Consider the following 20,675-nt stretch of genomic DNA (forward strand, 5'->3'; position numbering starts at 1 on the left):
CATGCTTAAGTATTTAGTACCTCTTTAAAAGGTAAAGGACGCATTTCATGTACATAAGGTGTGTGATTATAAATAATGTTAATGGGATTACTCCATAAAATACTCCCCGTCGAGAAAAAAATAACTTTTTAATTAAAAAAAAAACAAGCCTCTAACCCAAAAAATGGGTTATTCTCTGAAAAACAACCCAAAAATGGTGCATATCCTTGAAAACCCAGAAATTGGGTTAAAATATTAGCCCTATAACCCAGAAAATGGGTTACTCTTTATAAAAATAACCCAACAATTTAACCCAACACTAACAACCCATAAATTGGGTTACCAAAATAACCCAACATTTTTTAGTGTGCAGTCTGGACCAAGAGGATCCAGAGCCTCCAGAGATTAAAGAGGAACAGGAGGAACTCTGCACCAGCCGGGAGGGAGAGCAGCTTGTACTGAAGGTGGAGACGGATACCGTCATGTTGACTCCAGCTTATGAAGAAAGTGACCACAGTGAAGCAGAACCAACAAGTGACCACCAGCTCCTCTCTAACAACTCTCATGTAGCTGAGAGCCGAGACCAGAAAGGAGGAAAACATGGATACTCAGGATCAGCTGGAGATGGAGAGCCGAAGCAAAAGAAAAGACATCACGGAAGCAAATGTCACAGTGATAATGCAAAAAACTCTACCTCATCAGACTCTCAACATAACAATCACCCAGGCGAAAAGTCTTTCAACTGTGACACATGTGGGAAGACTTTTAAGTTTAAGTCCCTGTTGAATTCACACCTGAGAACCCACACAGGTGAGAAGATGTTTACTTGCAACACATGTGGGAAAGCTTTCAGCCACTCTGCACACTTAACAGCTCATATGAGAACCCACACAGGTGAGAGACCGTTTACCTGCAAAACATGTGGGAAAGCTTTCAGCCACCCTGCAACCTTAACAGCTCACGTGAGAACCCACACAGGTGAGAAACCGTTTACCTGCAAAACATGTGGGAAGACTTTCACGCAAAGCTGTAACTTAACACGTCACATGATGACCCACACAGGTGAGAAACCGTTTCCCTGTGAAATTTGTGGGAAGGCTTTCGAGGGTCGTTGTCCATTAACTTATCACATGAGAGTCCACACAGGTGAGAGACTGTTTACTTGCAAAACATGTGGGAGAGCTTTCATGCTATCCTGTAACTTAACAGCTCACATTAGAACCCACACAGGTGAGAAACCGTTTACTTGCAAAACATGTGGGAAATCTTTCAGCCAACGTACACACATGGCAGTCCACATGAGATCCCACACAGATGAGCGGCCATATTCTTGCAAAACATGTGGGAAGACTTACAAGCAAAGCAGTGGCTTAGCCAGTCACATGAGATCTCACAGGTGAGAAGCTGCATTCTTGCAAGACATGCAGGAAGACTTACAGGCATCGCAGTGCCTTAAAGGCCCCCACACACCGCCCAGACGTCCAACTGCCATATCCGACCACTCTCCGACTACTCTGTTGCCTCTCATCTGACCCGTTCGGCAGAAAAGTTGCAGTCCCAAACGCTTCAGACATCCAGCGGTTGGGCCGGTGTGTTCAGCTCACATGAGAACTCACAGGTTAGAAACCATAACCTTGCCAGACCTGGGGAAAGTTTGTCTGATCAGTCTGCTTTGATGAGATATTTGATGACACATACACGTGCACATACACATAGCCTTTTATTTGCAAAATTTGTTGGAGGTGGTTCAGTTCTAGCGTTTCATGCGTAATTGCAGAACTTTAAATGACGTTCTTGAAGAATCCTCAGATGATCAATATACACAGGAGAAATGATGTGCTGACACTGAATGTGTACAATTCCCCCTTGAGAAGATGTCAAAATATGTTTGTCTATTTTATGCTGATTTGCCCATGTTTGTTAACATGATTAAAAAGTCGAGTTAATCCGTCTCATGTGTCCTACTTATTATTGCTTCTTGTGTCCTGCTTTTATATGAACAGTTATGTTAAATACTTGTACTTTAACAGTAGCTTTAAACCGATTATATATAATATAAACAAAATGTAAGATGATGTGATGTGCTGGACGGCACCTTGCATGGCAGCCACAAACCAGCGACCTTGTGTTAACAAGATGCTGGCTCTACCCCCGAGCCACAGCTGCCACACACTTCACCACTACAACTAGTAACACCACATTGGTGAAGGCTGCAGGCGTTGGAGCCATTTTTATGATGACCAGGATGGCACTGTGTTAATCATGGTGTTCTAATTAATAAGTGTTGGACTAATTGTAACGTGTGGCACAATGAGAGTCTGTGGTTTTTGACCGTGAGATGGTGAAAATGGTGTTTTTTGCAACTTGACCACTTTTTTAATCACAGCAGCTGATACAGGGAACCAGGAAGCACGTCATCTACATCAGGGCTATAAATTACAACCCAAGGAGACAACCAAAACCAAACTGAGAGACACAAGGAGCAACATCAATTGTTTATTCTGGAGGATAAAGATGTTTGCTTTGGGTGTCTCAACACTGGGCATTTGAGCAAACATTGTAAAAGATGCAAACAGAGCAATCCAACAGCTTTACATATTCATGTCAAGAAAAAAATATTCATACATATACTCCAGTGAACCTGCCTGTAAATAACACACTTGTGTTGTCTCAAACCTTTGGGAGCCAATTAGGAGCTGTTAGTAATGGACACCTCCCAATTCTTCCAGTTCAGGCGAAAGCAAGAAAAGGGAATTAAGTGATTCAGACCTATACATTTTTAGACAATAGAATAACATCAACTTCTGGAGGACCTTAACAACGTGGAACCTCTGACGCCAAACCATCTACCGGTTTTTCCCCCCCGGCCTTGTTTGATTGTAAGGACCAGTATGCAAGAAGAAGATGGAAACAGGCACAACACATTTCAGATTTATTTTGGAAAAGATGGTCCAAAGAATTCCTTGCTGCATCACAGGAAAGATAAAAGTGGAACGAAACAGGACGTAATCTTGCAACAGGAGACAACGTGTTGCTTGCACCCAGAAATCCCTGGAGCACTGGGAAAGTAATGTCCTTGACAAATCAGGCATCGTCAGATCTGTTTAAATGCAAACAAATACTTATCTGCAGATCTTATTGAGACCAGTGACAAAACTGTTTGCCTGTTACGTTTTAACTGACCTATTAAATAATAACATGTTAATAAAAACAGCTCCTCTCATATTAAAGGATTTATTCACAGTATTCACATTATAAACAGAAGTTCAGGTAAAGGCAGTGCATTGTAACAATGTTCATCAGAAGACAAAGATTAAGATACAATGAAGACATCACTTCCTGTGTGTCCTGTAACATCATACAACACATGAGAACAAGCAGATCAGTTCAACCTGAAGCTTCATGCCTTACTGTATTTCTGACTGTTATATCATGGACACTTACTGAACAACATAAAGGCAGGATGTGTTTTAATGGTCTCATTGACGGTGTTGATAAAACTGTTTCCTCTGGTGCTGCTGAACTGGAGCTTTCCTTAAATCCTCTGCTGGAATTTTCTTTCTTGGACAGACAGTGATAAATAAATGGCAATGAACAAACCACACAACTCCCACTGCTGCTGTCAGTCCCAATACACAGTAGAGGCTGATCCTTCCTCGACTTGCTGTTTTCGGCCTCTCAGGTGTGTCTGTGTTTGGTCTCTCAGGTTCGGGCCAATCCCTCGCTACTGTAAAGAAACCAAACAACAGAACAGCTGAAATTCTGTCATATTTCTCAGACACTGTGAGAATGAAGTGAAGGATTGTGGATTGTGGTCGTCCTCAATACTTTTCTTCAGGTTCTTATTGATCCAAAAAAGCTGCTGAATTGAAACTGTTAATAAAGTTCCACTGACTTCTACTCAACCAACTTACCAGAGACATTGAGCCAACATTCACCAAAGTCCACACCATAGTTTGTCCTCACATCACACAGGTACCGGCCTGAGTCCTCAATCCTGAGCCTGTACACATTAAGTCTGAGACATCCATCTCTGATTACATCTTTGTCTCACTGGACTCATCCTACAAACTGTTGATCCAGAGACTCTGAGACCTCAACACCTCTATATAGTTCCAACAGGACTGAGACTTTGTCATCAGTTCTCAGATAGCAGATGATAAAAAGGGAGTCGGGAAGGTGTCAGTTGTGGTTGTGAACGTCCATTCCAGTGTGATGTTGTGGTTCTCCTCTGCCTGATAGGAGGTCTGTGTCACATTCACTACAAATGTTCCTGTTGAGGAGACAGAGAGGGAAAGTGAGGAGCAGACACACTGACAACTTTAACATGGCAGCCTTTAAACTCCATCTACATGTTTCTGTGGACAGTTTAGTGACATCTCAGAGCTGCAGAGGCTCTTAAACATCAACTGTTTACTTTAACTAATTCATTGAATCACAGTGTAATAAAGTGAAGCTGTAAACTAACCACAGACACAGTTGAGGCTGATGAGCAGCAGGATCCTGCAGATCATCTTCTCCCTGTGAGAGGAGACAGAGGTGAAGAGTCATGTGATCACTGTTCAGTCCTCACATGTACCACAACAAACATCTACAGTCTGTCTTTATTCTTTACAATACTTCTTTGTCTTTATTATCCTACTCATTACACACAAGGACTTCCTCACAAAGATTGATCATCTCTAACTCAGCCGCAGTCTCCTCTGTAACTAGCGGGGCTTTCAAGCAGTACGTCTCCGCATTCAACAGGTTGACGTGGAAAATAATCTGTGGCCTTTCAGTTGTACATCACAGAACCGGGTCACAAACCTTTCGTGCAGGTTTTCGACCGGTGTTGCCTATCTGGCTGTTTGCTTATTTAGGGCGGTGCTGGTGATTTACCCGCTGGCTTTTGGCAGAGCGGGAACATGTGCTAAATTTCCCTTCTGAATATGCATCTGGAATAGCTTAAGTTTGTTGACAGATGCAAACACTCTTTGCACCAGGTCAGGCAGCATTTTTAATTTACCCTGCAGGTTCAGGTTCAATCTGTCCAAGTGACACAGCATGTCGACTTTACCTTTCATTGTTGAAGTCAGTTGACGTTCATACATAACGTTGATAATGAGAGTGTGTTTATCGACAGTTACACTGTAAAATATGTGTCAAACAAGAACTGTTAATATTAAGATATAAGACCTTCATTGTAATTTAAAAGTGCATTGCTAATATTTAATGCATTTCTAACTTACCTGTGTTAGAGTTAACACCTTTTTGTTTAGTTATCACTGATGGTAAAAGACTATAAGTGAATAAGCCAAATTATTGAACAGAAAAGTATAACCATTTGCTATGTTAAAACTAACAAAGGCTAACGGAGCAGGTAACAATGACAAGCTGAAGGACGGAAGCACTGAACGGCGACAAGACAAAGCAATGAGATCCTCATTTGAGGCAATGTCAAACAGAGTCATACAGAACATCAAAGACACTCATACATCCACTATCATCCCGGTGTGGGTGTCAGCCACAAGTGAGCCTGATTGTGAAATTCTTGTGTACGCACTCCTAGATACACAGACCTCACCTTAAACACATTGCAGCTGAGATAGCTCCTCTACAAAGTTGTGATGTCGGCTTGTTAATTGGCTACAACTGTCCTCAAGCTCTCGTTCCAAGACAGGTGGTGCCTGGTGAAGGAAATCAGCCGTTCGGACTGAGAACAGACTTGGGCTGGAGCATAGTAGGCTATGGCAACTTCTGTCGTGATTATGGAGATGCAATAGGAGTAAGTCACCAAGTTGTTGTGAAGCAAGTTGTTCCAGATTGTCATTTGTCTTCAGACGTGACAAGTGAAGTGCATTATGTCTGCAGAACACAGATCAAGGAAGTAGTCTCACCTGTAGATATCATTAAGGTCCACGAGTCTGACTTCGTTGAAAGAGCTTTAGATGACACAAGCATCTCCCAAGAAGACCTCTGATTCCTGTCACAGATGCAAAGGAGCATCCGGCTCAATGATGATGGTCACTATGAGATGCCGCTACCTTTCAAGAAGGAGAGACCTAACCTACCAAACGACAAGGTATGCGCCATTCAGCGTCTCAGATGCTTAGGAAGGAAGCTGAAAAGAAATTAACAGTACTACAAAGACTACAAAACCTTCATGGATGACATCATAGCTCGCGGAGATGCAGAAAGGGTTCCTGAAGAAGACATCAACAAGACTCCAGCGTGGTACATTCCCCATCACGGGGTGTATCATCCGCAGAAGCCCGGAAAGATTGGCGTCATCTTTGACTGCTCTGCAAGGTTTCAGGACACCTCCTTGAACGACCACCTGCTAACCGGCCCAGAGTTGACAAACAATTTGGTCGGAGTACTTTGTCGTTTTCGTAGAGGTCCTGTGGCGATAATGTGTGACATCGAGCGCATGTTTCACCAATTCTATGTAAAGACAGAAGACCAAGATTACTTACGTTTTCTTTGGTGGGAGGAAGGAAATCTTGAAGCTCAGCCATCTATCTACTGAATGAAAGTTCACCTGTTTGGTGCAGCTTCTTCCCCAGGCTGCGCCAACTTTGGACTAAGACATCTTGCTGATGAAGGACGGGGAAGACACCATTCAGTTCATCAAAAGGAATTTTTACGTCTACGATGGGCTGGCAAGTGTCACATCTCAAAGGCAAGCCATCCAACTTGTGAAGGAAGCAAGAGAACTCTGCAGCACAGGCAAACTCCGGCTGCATAAGTTCATCTCAACTAGTGAGGAAGTCATGGCTACAGTTCCTAAGGAGGAATGTGTTGAGGCTGCCAAGGATCTGGACATGGCGCTGGGTGAACATCATATGGAAAGAGCGCTTGGCGTTCAGTGGTGTGTGACCTCAGATGAATTCCAGTTCCGAGTAGTTGTCAAACAGAATCCACTCACCTGAAGAGGAGTCTTGTCCACGGTTGCCTCAATATTCGACCCACTCGGATTCGTGGCACCGTTTATCCTGGTAGGGAAAAGGATTGTCCAGCAGATGTGTCGTGACAAGCTCAGTTGGGATGACACCTTACCTGACGACCTTCAACCTCTGTGGGAATCCTGGCTCCTAGACCTAAACTGGCTGGTGTGAAGATCCAGAGTTGCTACGTTCCACCAAACTTCGAAGTTCTGCACTATGAGTTGCATCATTTCTCCGATGCCAGTGTGTCAGGATATGGAGAGTGTTCATATCTCAGAGTGATCAGTATATCAGGTGAAGTGCATTGTACACTAGTCATGGGGAGGTCAAGAGTTGCTCCTACTAAGGTGACCACCATACCAAGACTAGAGCTGTCAGCGGCAGTAGTAGCAGTCAGAGTCAGTGACATGCTCAAAAGAGAGCTTGAAGTGGATTGTATGCAAGAAGTCTTCTGGACAGATTCAAAGATTGTTCTGGGCTACATCAGTAACGAAGCCAGAAGATTTCATGTGTTCGTAGCTAATCGTGTAGAACGTATCAAACAAAGTACAAAATCTGCACAATGGAGGTACGTAACTTTGGAGGAAAACCCAGCAGATCATGCCTCAAGAGGTCTCTCAGCTGACCAGCTGTTAACATCTAACTGGTTCACAGGCCCAGACCTGCTTTGGCAGAAAGAGTTACCAACTGGAGATGTCAAGGTGGGAGAGATCCCAAGTAGTGACCCAGAGCTCAAGAAGGCCCAAGTTTTTGACATACAGGCAAAGGAGGTGAGGTCACTGTTGGATCGCCCACACAAGTTCTCAGATTGGTCAAGGTTGGTGAAGGCCATTGCTAGATTAAAGCGCCTTGCTAGAGAAGTCAAAGGTCTGATGCCACAGTCCTGTGAAGCCACAAGCCTAGAGGAAGGGAGGAAAGCACAGTCAACCATAATAAAAATGGTTCAAGAAACAAACCTCTCTCAAGAAATCCAGCATCTCCAGCATCACAAGGAGACACCACCGAAGTCCAAGCTGCACAGACTGAATCCAATCCTGGATGATCAAGGTATCATCAGAGTTGGAGGCTGCTTGACTCACCACTATCATGAAAGAGTGCACCATCAAGGCCGGGGAATGACCACAAATGAGCTCTGTTCCAATGGCATATGGATCCTCGGATGCAGCAACCTGGTCCCATCCCATATCTACAAGTGTACCAAGTGCAGGAAATTCAGAAGAGGTATGGAACAGCAAAGGATGTCAGATCTTCCTGTAGACCGAACAGAAGCCACACCACCATTCACTTTCTGTGGCATGGATTGTTTCGGTCCATTTTACATCAAGGAAGGGAGAAAAGAGTTAAAGAGGTACAGACTGTTACTCACCTGTATGTGCTCCAGGGCAATTCACATTGAAATGCTCGATGACCTGACCTCGGATGCCTTCAGTAACGCCCTGCGTTCATTCATTGCCATTCGTGGAGCAGTGCGGCAGATAAGGTGTTATCAGGGGACAAACTTCGTTGGTGCAAGGCGAGAGTTTGTTGAAGCATTGAGAGAGATGGATCAAGAGGAACTCAAGGAAAGGGGATGTGAGTTCATCTTTAATACTCCAACCTCAAGCCACATGGGCGGAGTCTGGGAAAGACAGATTTGCACCATCAGAAGTGTTGTGATGTCTATCTTAGAACAGTCAGCCAAACAACTTCACTCCTCTCTGCGAACGTTCCTATTTGAGGTCATGGCAGTTGTGAATAGTAGACCACTGACTACTGACAACCTGAATGATTCATGCAGTCCAGAGCCATTGACACCAAACCATATTCTGACCATGAAGTCCACAATCATTTCACCTCCCCCTGGGAAGTTTGTCAGGGAAGGCCTGTACCTCCGGAAGAGATGGCCTCAAGTTCAACTTCTGGCCAACAACTTCTGGTCACGTTGGAAGAAGGAGTATCTCTTAAATTTCCAATACAGACAAAGGTGGACCAAGGACCGCAGAAATGCACAGGTCAATGACATTGTTCTTAAAGGATGATGGGATACCACGGAACAAGTGGAAGTTGGCAAAGGTCATGCAAGTTTATCCTGGGAACCATGGTTCATATACAGTATATATTTGTCCCATAAGTCGTTCTAAGGAAATGGCTTGTGATTTGGTGGGAGTGTAACTGTCCACATGTCAGTTTAATGTATTCTCATATATTTATTTATTTTTTGGTTCCTACCTACCTTCAGTTGAGGCGGGCTCATTGATTGTTTTTGTTTCTACACGGTACCACTTTAATGAAACACCGCCTGCCAGAGCATGGCAAGGGAGAAACCTCATGGTTGGTCTCCACACTTGGTAAAGTGAGTAAAGATAAAGAGTTACAACATTAAAAGTAAACTAAGAAGACGAAGAGTGAAGAAAAGACAAGATTCAACCCCTTTTGGTAGTGCGCAGCCTACGAGGTGTGTTTTATTGGTGTATTTGTGTAGTTAAATCAAGTGATTTGTGATTGTTTATTTCTTTTTCCTCAGTTCTCACGGGTCAGTCAGTGACTTTGAATAAACCCTGTTTTGAAACGATCTCGGGCCTAATGCTTGACTACCTAGGGGAGCTACACCAGGCAAAGAGCTGCATGCGGCTGCGGGTTGGCCAGGCCTGGTCTACATATCAAAAACATGAGAAACCATGTGCAAATGACTACAAACAACCTTGAATTTGGCATCATGTGTCTCATAACATTTTATTACAAAAGACTTTTAGAAAAGGAAACTTACTTTCTGATAGAATTGAACTCCTCAGCTGACAAATAACACTTAAATTAACACTTACACATGTCAGGTCGAGAGTCTTTTCCAGATGAAGTCATGATGGCCAGACAGACTGTAGTGATCCATATGACAGTGATTTAATATCATCTTTTACGCCAAAATCACCAGGTGCTGGTGTTTTTTAAAGCGGGCACGCCCCTTGCACACGTCTTCTCATGAAACTGTCATTGTAGTGGCATGTGTGGCATGCACATTAGAAACTTTATTTCCTGAAGTGTGCAAGGTAGGGTGGGGCTCCCATTGGGCCACCCCCCCTGTTAAAAATTCACAAATCACCTACTGCTGATAAGCTATATGTGTGAGAGCAACCTCAGATGACTTGTTGGTCTGCATGTCAACTTTAGAAACAGATGGTATGAATGATTTGTATCCTCCAATCACACGGGTCTGTACACTCGTGTATTGCGAGGTTTTTTCGAGTGACTCCCATTGGTTAATACAGTTTTTGTCACTATGATGTTACTTTATGTTCACTTTACACAAAACAACACAGTTTAAGTTTTATTCTTTAAATGCTGTAAAACATCTCTAATGAGGATTTGATGACGTTTCTAAATGTTGTCGATGACAACTTTATGATGTCATAAACAATATTTTCAATATTATGATTGTTGACGATTTTTATTCATTCAAGAAACTGAAGGTTCAATAAGAATGTATCTCTTGTGTCCATATTCTAGTAGTTAATGTGACCCATAAATCAGTATGTAACTGTTACATCTGTAAATAAAGTTTATTACTATTATTGTTTTTATGATATAATATGAATCTCTTTGATATAAATATCATCCTATCTATTTATCTTATCTGAATATTTGTTGTCTGATGCCTTTACCTGATGTTCTGTTTATAATGTGACCACATTGTAAATAGATCATTTAATATGAGAGAATTTTTTGTATTAACATGGTAATCACTGAATACGTCAATTGCAATCATCTATTTACACTTAAGCATAAAGAAAACTTCAGATCAGGCTTCTTTCCATCAGGGGAGAAGTCCAGTGTTTCCCATCATGCACTGTGCGTTGTGGAGAGATGAGACTGTCATGGCACACATCCAACATTGCATGTCAGTCTTGCCTCATTTTGAGAAATTGCTCCGTCAGACTGTTCTGACTACTTGACTGATCTGGTGTAAAGTTTCCTGCACAGGTCAGAGTGCAATCACAGCTGTTTATGTTGTTACCTTACACCTTCCTCTGGTGTATATCGAAATGTGTTTGAAACATCAGAATTAAATCATGAAGACAGCTGCAGATTTTTCTCTTCTCTCCACAGAACACAGTGCATGATGGGAAACACTCAACATTTCTCCTGATGGAAAGAAGTTAGATCTGAAATTTTCTTTATGTTTAATTGTAACTACATGATTCTATTTAATAGGTATACTGCCATTACTGGTGACTTCTTCATGACTGTCACTGACAAATAAAAGGAATCAGGTGGGTACTGCAGGTGGATTAGGTGTCCACTTATCTGCTGTGATAATTATTAGTTACATATGATCCACAAAGTTCATTCATTTGAATTAATCATATAATATTCAGCCTATTCAGAGTGTTGATTAGTCATAAACAAAGTTAAATTTGATAAACTGAAAGTTTACGTTGTCATTTTTCTTGACTTCACAGTTCATTATATTTCATAAATTTCGCAGTTTGTCTGGAAGATATTTTGAAGTGAACTGGGTGTTTCTTTTTGATTTTGTCCTCTCTTCCAGCAGTTTTTGGGCAGGTCAATATTTAGAGGTATTATTGCTATCAAACACTCCTGTTGGCTGTCAAAAGTGTTTTTGACCCTGGATACTTCTCACATGAACCATTTCTGCACAGAAGCTGTGTGTTTGAGGTCTGAAGGACACAAAGAGGCGATGCTGCCTGCTGACCTGCTGGACTTTATTAGAGATCAAGTACAACAAAAAAGGAGAAATTCACCAAGTGCATTATCACACATGATTAAAACATTCAGATGTCAAATATTAAAATGAGTTGAAAAATATGAAAACAACACACATCAATCTGCACTTTGACCTGACAGCTACAGTACAACATGACAAGACCTGACGTTCACTGACTCCAGTGTCAAGAGGTCCACACCATAGTTTGTCCTCACATCACACAGGTTCCAACAAACATTAGTAACCAAACGGATATGGAACACACACCAGTGTAACATAAAAGGGGAGAGTTGAAGGGAAGGGTTCATAAATGTAGCTTATCCTATGTTCTTCTGACAGTATTTGACTTTTTCTGTGTGTGTGTTTCTTTGGCATGTCCTTCCTCGTCCTGCTGCTGTGGCTGCTCTGCTGCAGCCAGTAGGTTTTTCTAGCCTGGGCTCTCTCCTTTTCCAGGACCTCAGTGTCATCCAGGATCTCCAGGCCGGGGATTTGACTGGTGACATACTGTCTGCGAAGGCAAAAGGTAATGGAAACACATGTTGTTGACAATACATAAAGTATATATTCAGTTTGGTACAGAATCTGAAAGGCAGTGTGTTGTATGCATGTTGGGGCAGCTGTAGCTCAGGAGGTATAGCAGGTCATCTAGTAATCGAAACGTTTGAATCCCCTCAATTGTCCTTCAGTTAGATGCTGAAGCCCAAATTGAGCAGTTAGCCCCTTGCATGGCAGCCCCTGCCATCAGTGTAAAAATGTTAAAGAATTTGTAATTCGAGTGGACAATGGCATCTGCTAAAAGCCCTACAATGTAAATGTAATCTGCAATGTGAGCAATTTCCACAACACGATTCGAAAAAAAGTCATTACACAAGCTCACATTACTGAGAGCACACTGAAGGAGACTGATGACTGTATAATGCTGTGGTGTGTGATCCTGTTGTGGGTCTAAAAACCTTTCATGTGTTGTGAATGTTAACATGAAAGCAGGCCCATCAGTTTTGTTTCCTCAGCACCATATGTTCTGAAGCTCCTCTGCTGAGTTGATACTGCTGTTTGAAAATGTGACTTCTACATCAAGTCAGATATAACAGACCCACATGGTTTATTATACAGAATTCAACTTAACAAACAACAAAATGCTTTAAAAAACATTTATTACACTATTGTAAAGGTTTATAAACAGCTTCTTCTCTCTCACCGTCTGGTTAAGGCTAAGCTGGTATCTCCATCTCTGATGAGAGCTTTATGGACTGGTGATTGGCTAAAAGACTTGGTCTGAGCCTGTTACTGCTGCCCAAGCCTCTGGAGGCTAGCACATTAGATGAATGCCTATTGTGTAAGGCAAGCCACCGCACACAGCCCATTCAGCTCAATATGGCTGAAGATCTCACAGAATTTTTTCGCTTTCACCTGTTCAACTCTCCATCTCATCCTCTCCTGCTGGGCCTTCCCGGGCTCACCAAGCACAACCATCAGATTAACTGGTCGTCTAGAGAGATTTTGGGTTAGAGTAAAAGTTGCTCATCCGCCTGCTCCCCTTCAGAGCCTGTTCCGGCGCCTCCACCCTCCTCAAGTCCTCCAGCTTGGTCAGACACAGACTTCCCGGACTTCTATGGTGTTCCTGCTTGTTATCTGGACCTAAAGGAGGTGTTCAACAAGGTTGGTCGTACAACTGCTGCATCGATCTGCTTCCTAGTTTGTCTTCTCACAGAGGCCAGCTCTACTCGCTGTCTCCCCTGGAGAAGGAGGCGATGCAGACATACATTCACTCATCTCTGGACGCTGGGATCATCCGGCCATCTTCCTCTCCTGCTGGGGCAGGATTTTTCTTCGTCGATAAAAAGGATAAGACTCTCCATCCCTGCATTGACTACCGAGGCCTGAACAACATCACCAATTTGGAACAGGTACCCCCTTCCTCTCATTTCATCCACTTTTGAACTTTTACAAGATGCTAAGTTTTTGACCAAACTAGATCTCTGTAATGCTTATCATCTTGTTAGAATAAGAGAGGGGGATGAGTGGAAGACTGCTTTTAGCACTCCGAGTGGACATTACGAATGTCTGGTGATGCCTTTTGGACTCACAAATGCTCTAACTGTTTTCCAGGCGACCAGTTTATTTTTGTTTATTTAGATGATTATTTTCTCTTCTGATAAGCAGACGCACATCCAGCATGTGCGCCAGGTGTTGCTGCATCTCCTCGACCACCAGCTCTTTGTTAAAGCTGAAAAGTGTGAATTTCATGTTCCTACTGTGTCATTTTTGGATTTTGTGGTTTCGGACGACAGCATCCAGATGGACCCCGCTATGGTCAGTGCGGTTGTGGATTAACCCATTCCCACTAGCCGCATGCTAGTCCAACACTTCCTGAGGTATGCACATTTTAAAAAGATGATTTATTCGCAAATTCAGTGCCATTGCTGCCCCTCTGCATGCCTTAACCTCTCCCCAGGTCAAGTTCCAGTGGAATTCTCAGGTGGACCTTGCCTTCCAGAGGCTGAGAGAGAGCTTCACCTTGGCACCCATTCCCACGCTACCAGACACCAGTCTTCAATTTGTGGTGGAGGTGGATGATTCGGACCTAGGCATTGGGGCGATTCTCTCTCGCCAGTCACAGGAAGATAAGAAACTCCATCCCTGCGCCTTCCTGTCGATCTCTCGCCTGCTGAGAGGAACTACGATGTGGGCAATATGGGACTCTTAGCAGTGAAGGTAGCACTGGAGGAATGGCGCCACTGGCTGGAGGGAGTGAAGCACCCATTCCTGGTATCGATGGATCACAAAAACCTGGAGTACATTCGGTCCGCTAAGCGACTCAACTCAAGACAGGTGGGCACTTTTCTTTAATCACATTGACTTTTCCCTTTCTTACCACCCCAGCACCAAGAATATTAAGCCAGATGCTCTGTTCCACCTGTTTGATCCAGATTCTAGTCCAAAATCCCCAAGCTTTATCATGCCTTCTTCCTGCACGGTTGGGGCAGTCACATGGGGGATCGAAGAGAGGGTCAGACAGACAACTTCTAACTCTAATATACCCGATGTTTGCCTCCAGGTCTCTCGTCACCCTCCTCTGTCCTCTTCCGGTGCCTCATCACCCCTGGTCTGACATCTCCCTAGACTTTGTCGCGGGGGTGCCCCCCTCTTAAGGTAACACAACCATCCTAATGAAGGAATCCAAGGAAACGGCAGGGGTAATGTTGAGGCATGTTTTCCGCTTACATGGGTTCCCAAAGGACGTGGTGTCAGATCGGGGATTGCAGTTTGCCTCCCGGTTCTCGAAGGCCTTCTGCTCTCTCCTGGGTGCCACGGTCAGCCTCACCTCCGGATATCATCGCCAGTCCAACAGCCAGACTGAACGTCTTACTCAGGAGCTAGAGACCGGACTATGTGGTCTGGTCTCCCAGAATCCAGCTACATGGAGCAGACATCTCATCTGGGTTGAGTATGCCCACAGCACCCTGCCCTGTTCTGCCTCTGGTCTTTCCCTGTTCCAGTGCACTCACGATTATCAGCCGCCACTATTTCCAGTCCTGGAGGAAGAGGTCAGCATCCTTTCAGCCCAGGTCCTCATTCGATGTTGCCGCAGAATCTGGACCTGAGCTTGTCAGGTTCTATAAGGATCTCCCCTTGCCAATGGAATCCTGCAAGTTGGGTCCTCGCTTCATGAGTCCCCTCCCCATCTCCAAGGTGGTTAATTCAACGGCTGTGCGGCTCAAGCTTCCCAGGTCCCTGAGGATGCATCCAACGTTTCATGTGGCCCGAATCAAGCCGGTGATGGAGCGCTCTCTGGTCCCAGCACCCCCCCAGCAACTGTGTCATGTTGTTATGTAACTCTGAAGTATCTTTAGAATTGTCCGTTTTGATTACAATCGTATGAAGTTTATATAATGTTGGGAAGTGTGTATGAAGGACTGGGGTTAAAAGCTCTGAATTTGATTCTCGTGTAATTTCTTATCATACCTGTCATTTAAGGTTTAAATTTACACTTTGGATTTAATTATTCCATTTTGTCTGTGGTGGAGGTGGATGTCTAAATTACACATAACTGAATACCACAGGCAAAAGCTAATGGTCATGTTTGGTAATGCTTACATTTATAGCAAAGGAGATATGTATAGTCAACATGTGTAACCAATGTATAATCAACACACATTGTTTGGTTTGCGTGATTTGTAAACCCACAGAGGGAATCTGACTATGTGACCTGTACTGACCTTTGAATATGAATGTAATGTGAAAATCCTGTTTACTTGGACAAACAGAACATTAGGAAATAGGAATGAGATCATATCAAACAAGCACACACACACACACACACACACGTAAATACCCACATCCTCAGAGGAACAATATACACAGGTGAAATGATGAGCTGACGCTGAATGTGTACAATTTCCTCTTGGGAAGATGTCAAAATATGTTTTTGTGGCTATCTTCATGCTGATTTGCCCATATTTGTTAACATGATGATTAAAAAGCCGAGGTAATCGGTCTCATTTGTCCCACTTATTATCACTCCTCGTGTCTTGCGTTTATATAAACAGTTATATGTTAAATACTTTTTTTAGCTTCCATGTATGTAACCAAAAAGTGAGCTGTTAGTTTAGTTCATAGTAACAGTTTAGAAAAGAGTACCACATTTCTTTGAGGAGATCTACACCTTAATACAAGGAGTACACAAACATAGTGTAAAAACACTGTGAAAATAGTGTAAAAATGGTGTTAAATATAGTTAATTAAATGAATTTAGTTTAAATGGAAGAAATGGAAAAAAATAATTAAAAGTCTTTTTGAGTCTGCTTAGCAACTGGAAAACTTTTGTTGGCCCAGTTATTTTTATGAAGTTTAAAACTGTAGTCAGATGTGTTTTAAACAAGTTATGAATGAAATGTTTTCAGTCTGAAGCGGAACTAAAAGCCTCCGCACTTCCGCTGTCGGCGCCTAAGAGCGTGGCACCCAGCGGAAGTAAACAGTAGCAGCGAGTAGCATCAGCTCCCTGTGTGTAATAAATTAATTGAAGACGGTAACGTTACTGAGTCACAGCGCAGCTCATCATTGAATGAGTAATTAAAGAACAATGAGTTCAGTTGAGAGTTTGAGAGAGTTTGTCAACGAGCGACTAACTGCTGCTGCTGAAGAAATATTCAGAGTTTTTAAAACAACTATCGTCCAGTACGAGGAAGAGATCGATCGGCAGCGCGTCATGCTGGATATCTGCTGGAAACCCCAAGTAAAGTTACACAGGATAGGTGAGTAAAAGTATATTATTTTAATGACACTAATGTTCAGAGTTCGGAGGGGGGCCTATGCATCGCAGACACGTTTCACTACATGGAGCGAACATACGAGTGTTTCCCTCGTTTTTGTTCATTCCACTCCGGGACTCCCTAGGGTTCTGAGTGTCCGCTACACGGCTGGGCTCCGTTCTATAGAAGACCGCAGCGAAACTCCCGTCAGAAAATGATGATTTTACACACATAACGTTCCGAAAAATGTGAGGAGCACTAAAACTCAACAGATAGAGTTTCGGCATTGATTTTAGGCAGTGGGTCAGATGAGATGGAAGCTATTGGAAAAAATTTTGATTTTACACTAAAAACCTTAATAACAAATATGAAGAGCAATAAAGTTCATATAACAAGGTGTGTCCTAATCCTAAATGTATTAACACAATTCGGCATCGGTTTGGAGTCAATGGGTCACATGACCTGGAAGCTATTGAAACTTTGTGAGTATTTCTACTTGTTGCTATTCTGCCATTGTTCTGTGTGCCTCGATGCCCTTGTAAATGAGGGTTGCCTCTCAATGATCTTTGAAGGATAAATAAAGGTTGATTGGTTGACTTAAATATTCTCTGTCTTTTGTTCTCAGTCCCTCCAGAGCTCCCACAGCAACATGTCTGTAAGGAGGAGGTTCTCGCTGACCAGCAGCTCTGTAACCAGGAGAGGAACTCCAGTCTGGATCAAGATGATCCAGAGCCTCCAGAGATTAAAGAGGAACAGGAGGAACTCTGCACCAGCCAGGAGGGAGAGCAGCTTGTACTGAAGGTGGAGACGGATACCGTCATGTTGACTCCAGTTTATGAGGAAAGTGACCACAGTGAAGCAGAACCAACAAGTGACCACCAGCTCCTCTCTAACAACTCTCATGTAGCTGACAGCCGAGACCAGAAAGGAGGAAAACATGGAGACTCAGGATCAGCTGGAGATGAAGAGCCGAAGCAAAAGAAAAGACATCACGGAAGCAAAAGTCACAGTGATAATGCAAAAAACTCTACCTCATCAGACTCTCAACATAACACTCACCCAGGCGAAAGGTCTTTCAACTGTGACACATGTGGGAAGACTTTTAAGTTTAAGTCCCTGTTGAATTCACACCTGAGAACCCACACAGCCAAGAAGATGTTTACTTGCAACAAATGTGGGAAAGCTTTCAGCCACCCTGCACACTTAACAGCTCACATGAGAACCCACACAGGTGAGAGACCGTTTACCTGCAAAACATGTGGGAAAGCTTTCACGCTAACCGGTAACTTAATAGCTCACATTAGAACCCACACAGGTGAGAAACCGTTTACCTGCAAAACATGTGGGAAGACTTTCACGCAAAGCTGTAACTTAACACGTCACATGATGACCCACACAGGTGAGAAACCGTTTCCCTGTGAAATTTGTGGGAAGGCTTTCGAGGGTCGTTGTCCATTAACTTATCACATGAGAGTCCACACAGGTGAGAGACCGTTTACTTGTAAAACATGTGGGAAAGCTTTCAGGGTATCCTGTAGCTTAAAAGCTCACATGAGAACCCACACAGATGAGCGGCCATATTCTTGCCAAACATGTGGGAAAGGTTTGAAGTCTCATGTTGGATTGAAGCAACACATGAGAACCCACACAGGTGAGAAACCGTTTACCTGCAAAACATGTGGGAAGACTTTCGCGCAAAGCTGTAACTTAACACGTCACATGATGACCCACACAGGTGAGAAACCGTTTCCCTGTGAAATTTGTGGGAAGGCTTTCGAGGGTCGTTGTCCATTAACTGATCACATGAGAGTCCACACAGGTGAGAAACCGTTTACTTGCAAAACATGTGGGAAAGCTTTCAGGGTATCCTGTAGCTTAAGAGCTCACATGAGAACCCACACAGATGAGCGGCCATATTCTTGCCAAACATGTGGGAAAGGTTTCAAGTCTCATGTTGAATTGAAGCAACACATGAGATCCCACACAGATGAGCGGCCGTATTCTTGCAAAACATGTGGGAAGACTTACAAGCAAAACAGTGGCTTAGCCTTTCACATGAAAACTCACAGGTGAGAAGCTGCATTCTTGCAAGACATGCGGGAAGACTAATGGGACGTTCAGACCCAATGTGACAGACGCGAATACAATCGCTTCAGACGCTTCTATCGCGCCGCTTGATCATTTTGGACTATTCGCTTCATTCGCGTCATTCGCGCTTGAGAAAAAGAGACGACGCGCTTGCCCGCTCACTTTGAACCGATATTTCTCAACTCGCTCTCTTTCCATGTCAATCATGGCGGATATCACCAACGTTGCTGCACTGTACCTGCTGTAGAATCTAGCGTTTCATGCATAATTGCAGAACTTTAACTTTAAATGACATTCTTGAAGAATCCTCAGATGATCAATATACACAGGAGAAATGATGTGCTGACACTGAATGTGTACAATTCCCCCTTGAGAAGATGTTTGTCTATTTTATGCTGATTTGCCCATGTTTGTTAACATGATTAAAAAGTGGAGTTAATCCGTCTCATGTGTCCCACTTATTATTGCTTCTTGTGTCCTGCCTTTATATGAACAGTTATGTTAAATATTTGTACTTTTTACAGTAGCTTTAAAGTAAATTATATATAATATAAGCAAAATGTAAGATGATATGATGTGCTGGACGGCACCTTGCATGGCAGCCACAAACCAGTGACCTTGCGTTAACAAGATGCTGGCTCTACCCCCGAGCCACAGCTGCCACACACTTCACCGCTACAACTATTAACACCACATTGGTGAAGGCTGCAGGTGTTGGAGCCATTTTAATGATGACCAGGATGGCACTGTGTTAATCATGGTGTTCTACTTAAGTGTTGGACTAATTGAAACATGTGGCACAATGACAGTCTGTGGTTTTTGACCGTGAGATGGTGAAGATGGTGTTTTTGGCAACTTGACCACTTTTTTAATCCCAGCAGCTGATACAAGGAACCAGGAAGCACGCCATCTACATCAGGGCTATAAATTACAACCCAAGGAGACAACCAAAACCAAACTGAGAGACACAAGGAGCAACATCAATTGTTTATTCTGGAGGATAAAGATGTTTGGGTGTCTCAACACTGGGCATTTGAGCAAACATTGTGAAAAATGCAAACAGCCATCCAACAGCTTTACATATTCATGTCAAGAAAAAATATTCATACATATACTCCAGTGAACCTGCCTGTAAATAACACACTTGCGTTGTCTCAAACCTTTGGGAGCCAATTAGGAGCTGTTAGTAATGGACACAGTTCTTCCAGTTCAGGGGAAAGCAAGAAAAGGGAATAAAGTGATTCAGACCTATACATTTTTAGACAATAGAATAACATCAACTTCTGGAGGACCTTAACGACGTGGAACCTCTGACGCCAAACCATCCACCGTTTTTTCCCCCCCCGGCCTTGTTTGATCGTAAGGACCAATATGCAAGAAGAAGATGGAAACAGGCACAACACATTTCAGATTTATTTGGGAAAAGATGGTCCAAAGAATACCTTACTGCATCACAGGAAAGATAAAAGTGGAACGAAACAGGACGTAATCTTGCAACAGGAGACAGCGTTTTGATCGTGCATGCCACTGCCCCCAGAAATCCCTGGAGCACTGGGAAAGTAATGTCCTTGACAAATCAAGCATCGTCAGATCTGTTTAAATGCAAACAAATACTTATCTGCAGATCTTATTGAGACCAGTGACAAAACTGTTTGCCTGTTATGTTTTAACTGACCTATTAAATAATAACATGTTAATAAAAACAGCTTCTCTCATATTAAAGGATTT

At 43.1% G+C, this 20,675-nt stretch overlaps 1 protein-coding gene across 1 annotated transcript; it reads left to right on the forward strand.

The window, feature by feature from the left end:
• The first annotated feature begins 254 nt into the window (after positions 1-254).
• Positions 255-19,391, forward strand: LOC115589424 (gastrula zinc finger protein XlCGF8.2DB-like). The gene is made up of 3 exons (XM_030430263.1): positions 255-258; positions 517-1,293; positions 18,763-19,391. Exons 1-3 carry the CDS (start codon positions 255-257, stop codon positions 18,930-18,932), a joined length of 951 nt encoding a protein of 316 aa, XP_030286123.1. The 3' UTR covers positions 18,933-19,391.
• The last annotated feature ends 1,284 nt before the right edge of the window (positions 19,392-20,675 follow it).

This window comes from Sparus aurata, chromosome 10 (genome assembly GCF_900880675.1).
Source record: "Sparus aurata chromosome 10, fSpaAur1.1, whole genome shotgun sequence".
Taxonomy (NCBI): Eukaryota; Metazoa; Chordata; class Actinopteri; order Spariformes; family Sparidae; genus Sparus; species Sparus aurata.

Bases quoted from the DNA above. Each gene is read 5' to 3' on its own strand.
- LOC115589424 (XM_030430263.1), top strand. The intron at 1,294-18,762 runs ATGAGCGGCCAT...GAACCCACACAG, and splicing joins CCACATGAGATCCCACACAG to ATGAGCGGCCATATTCTTGC.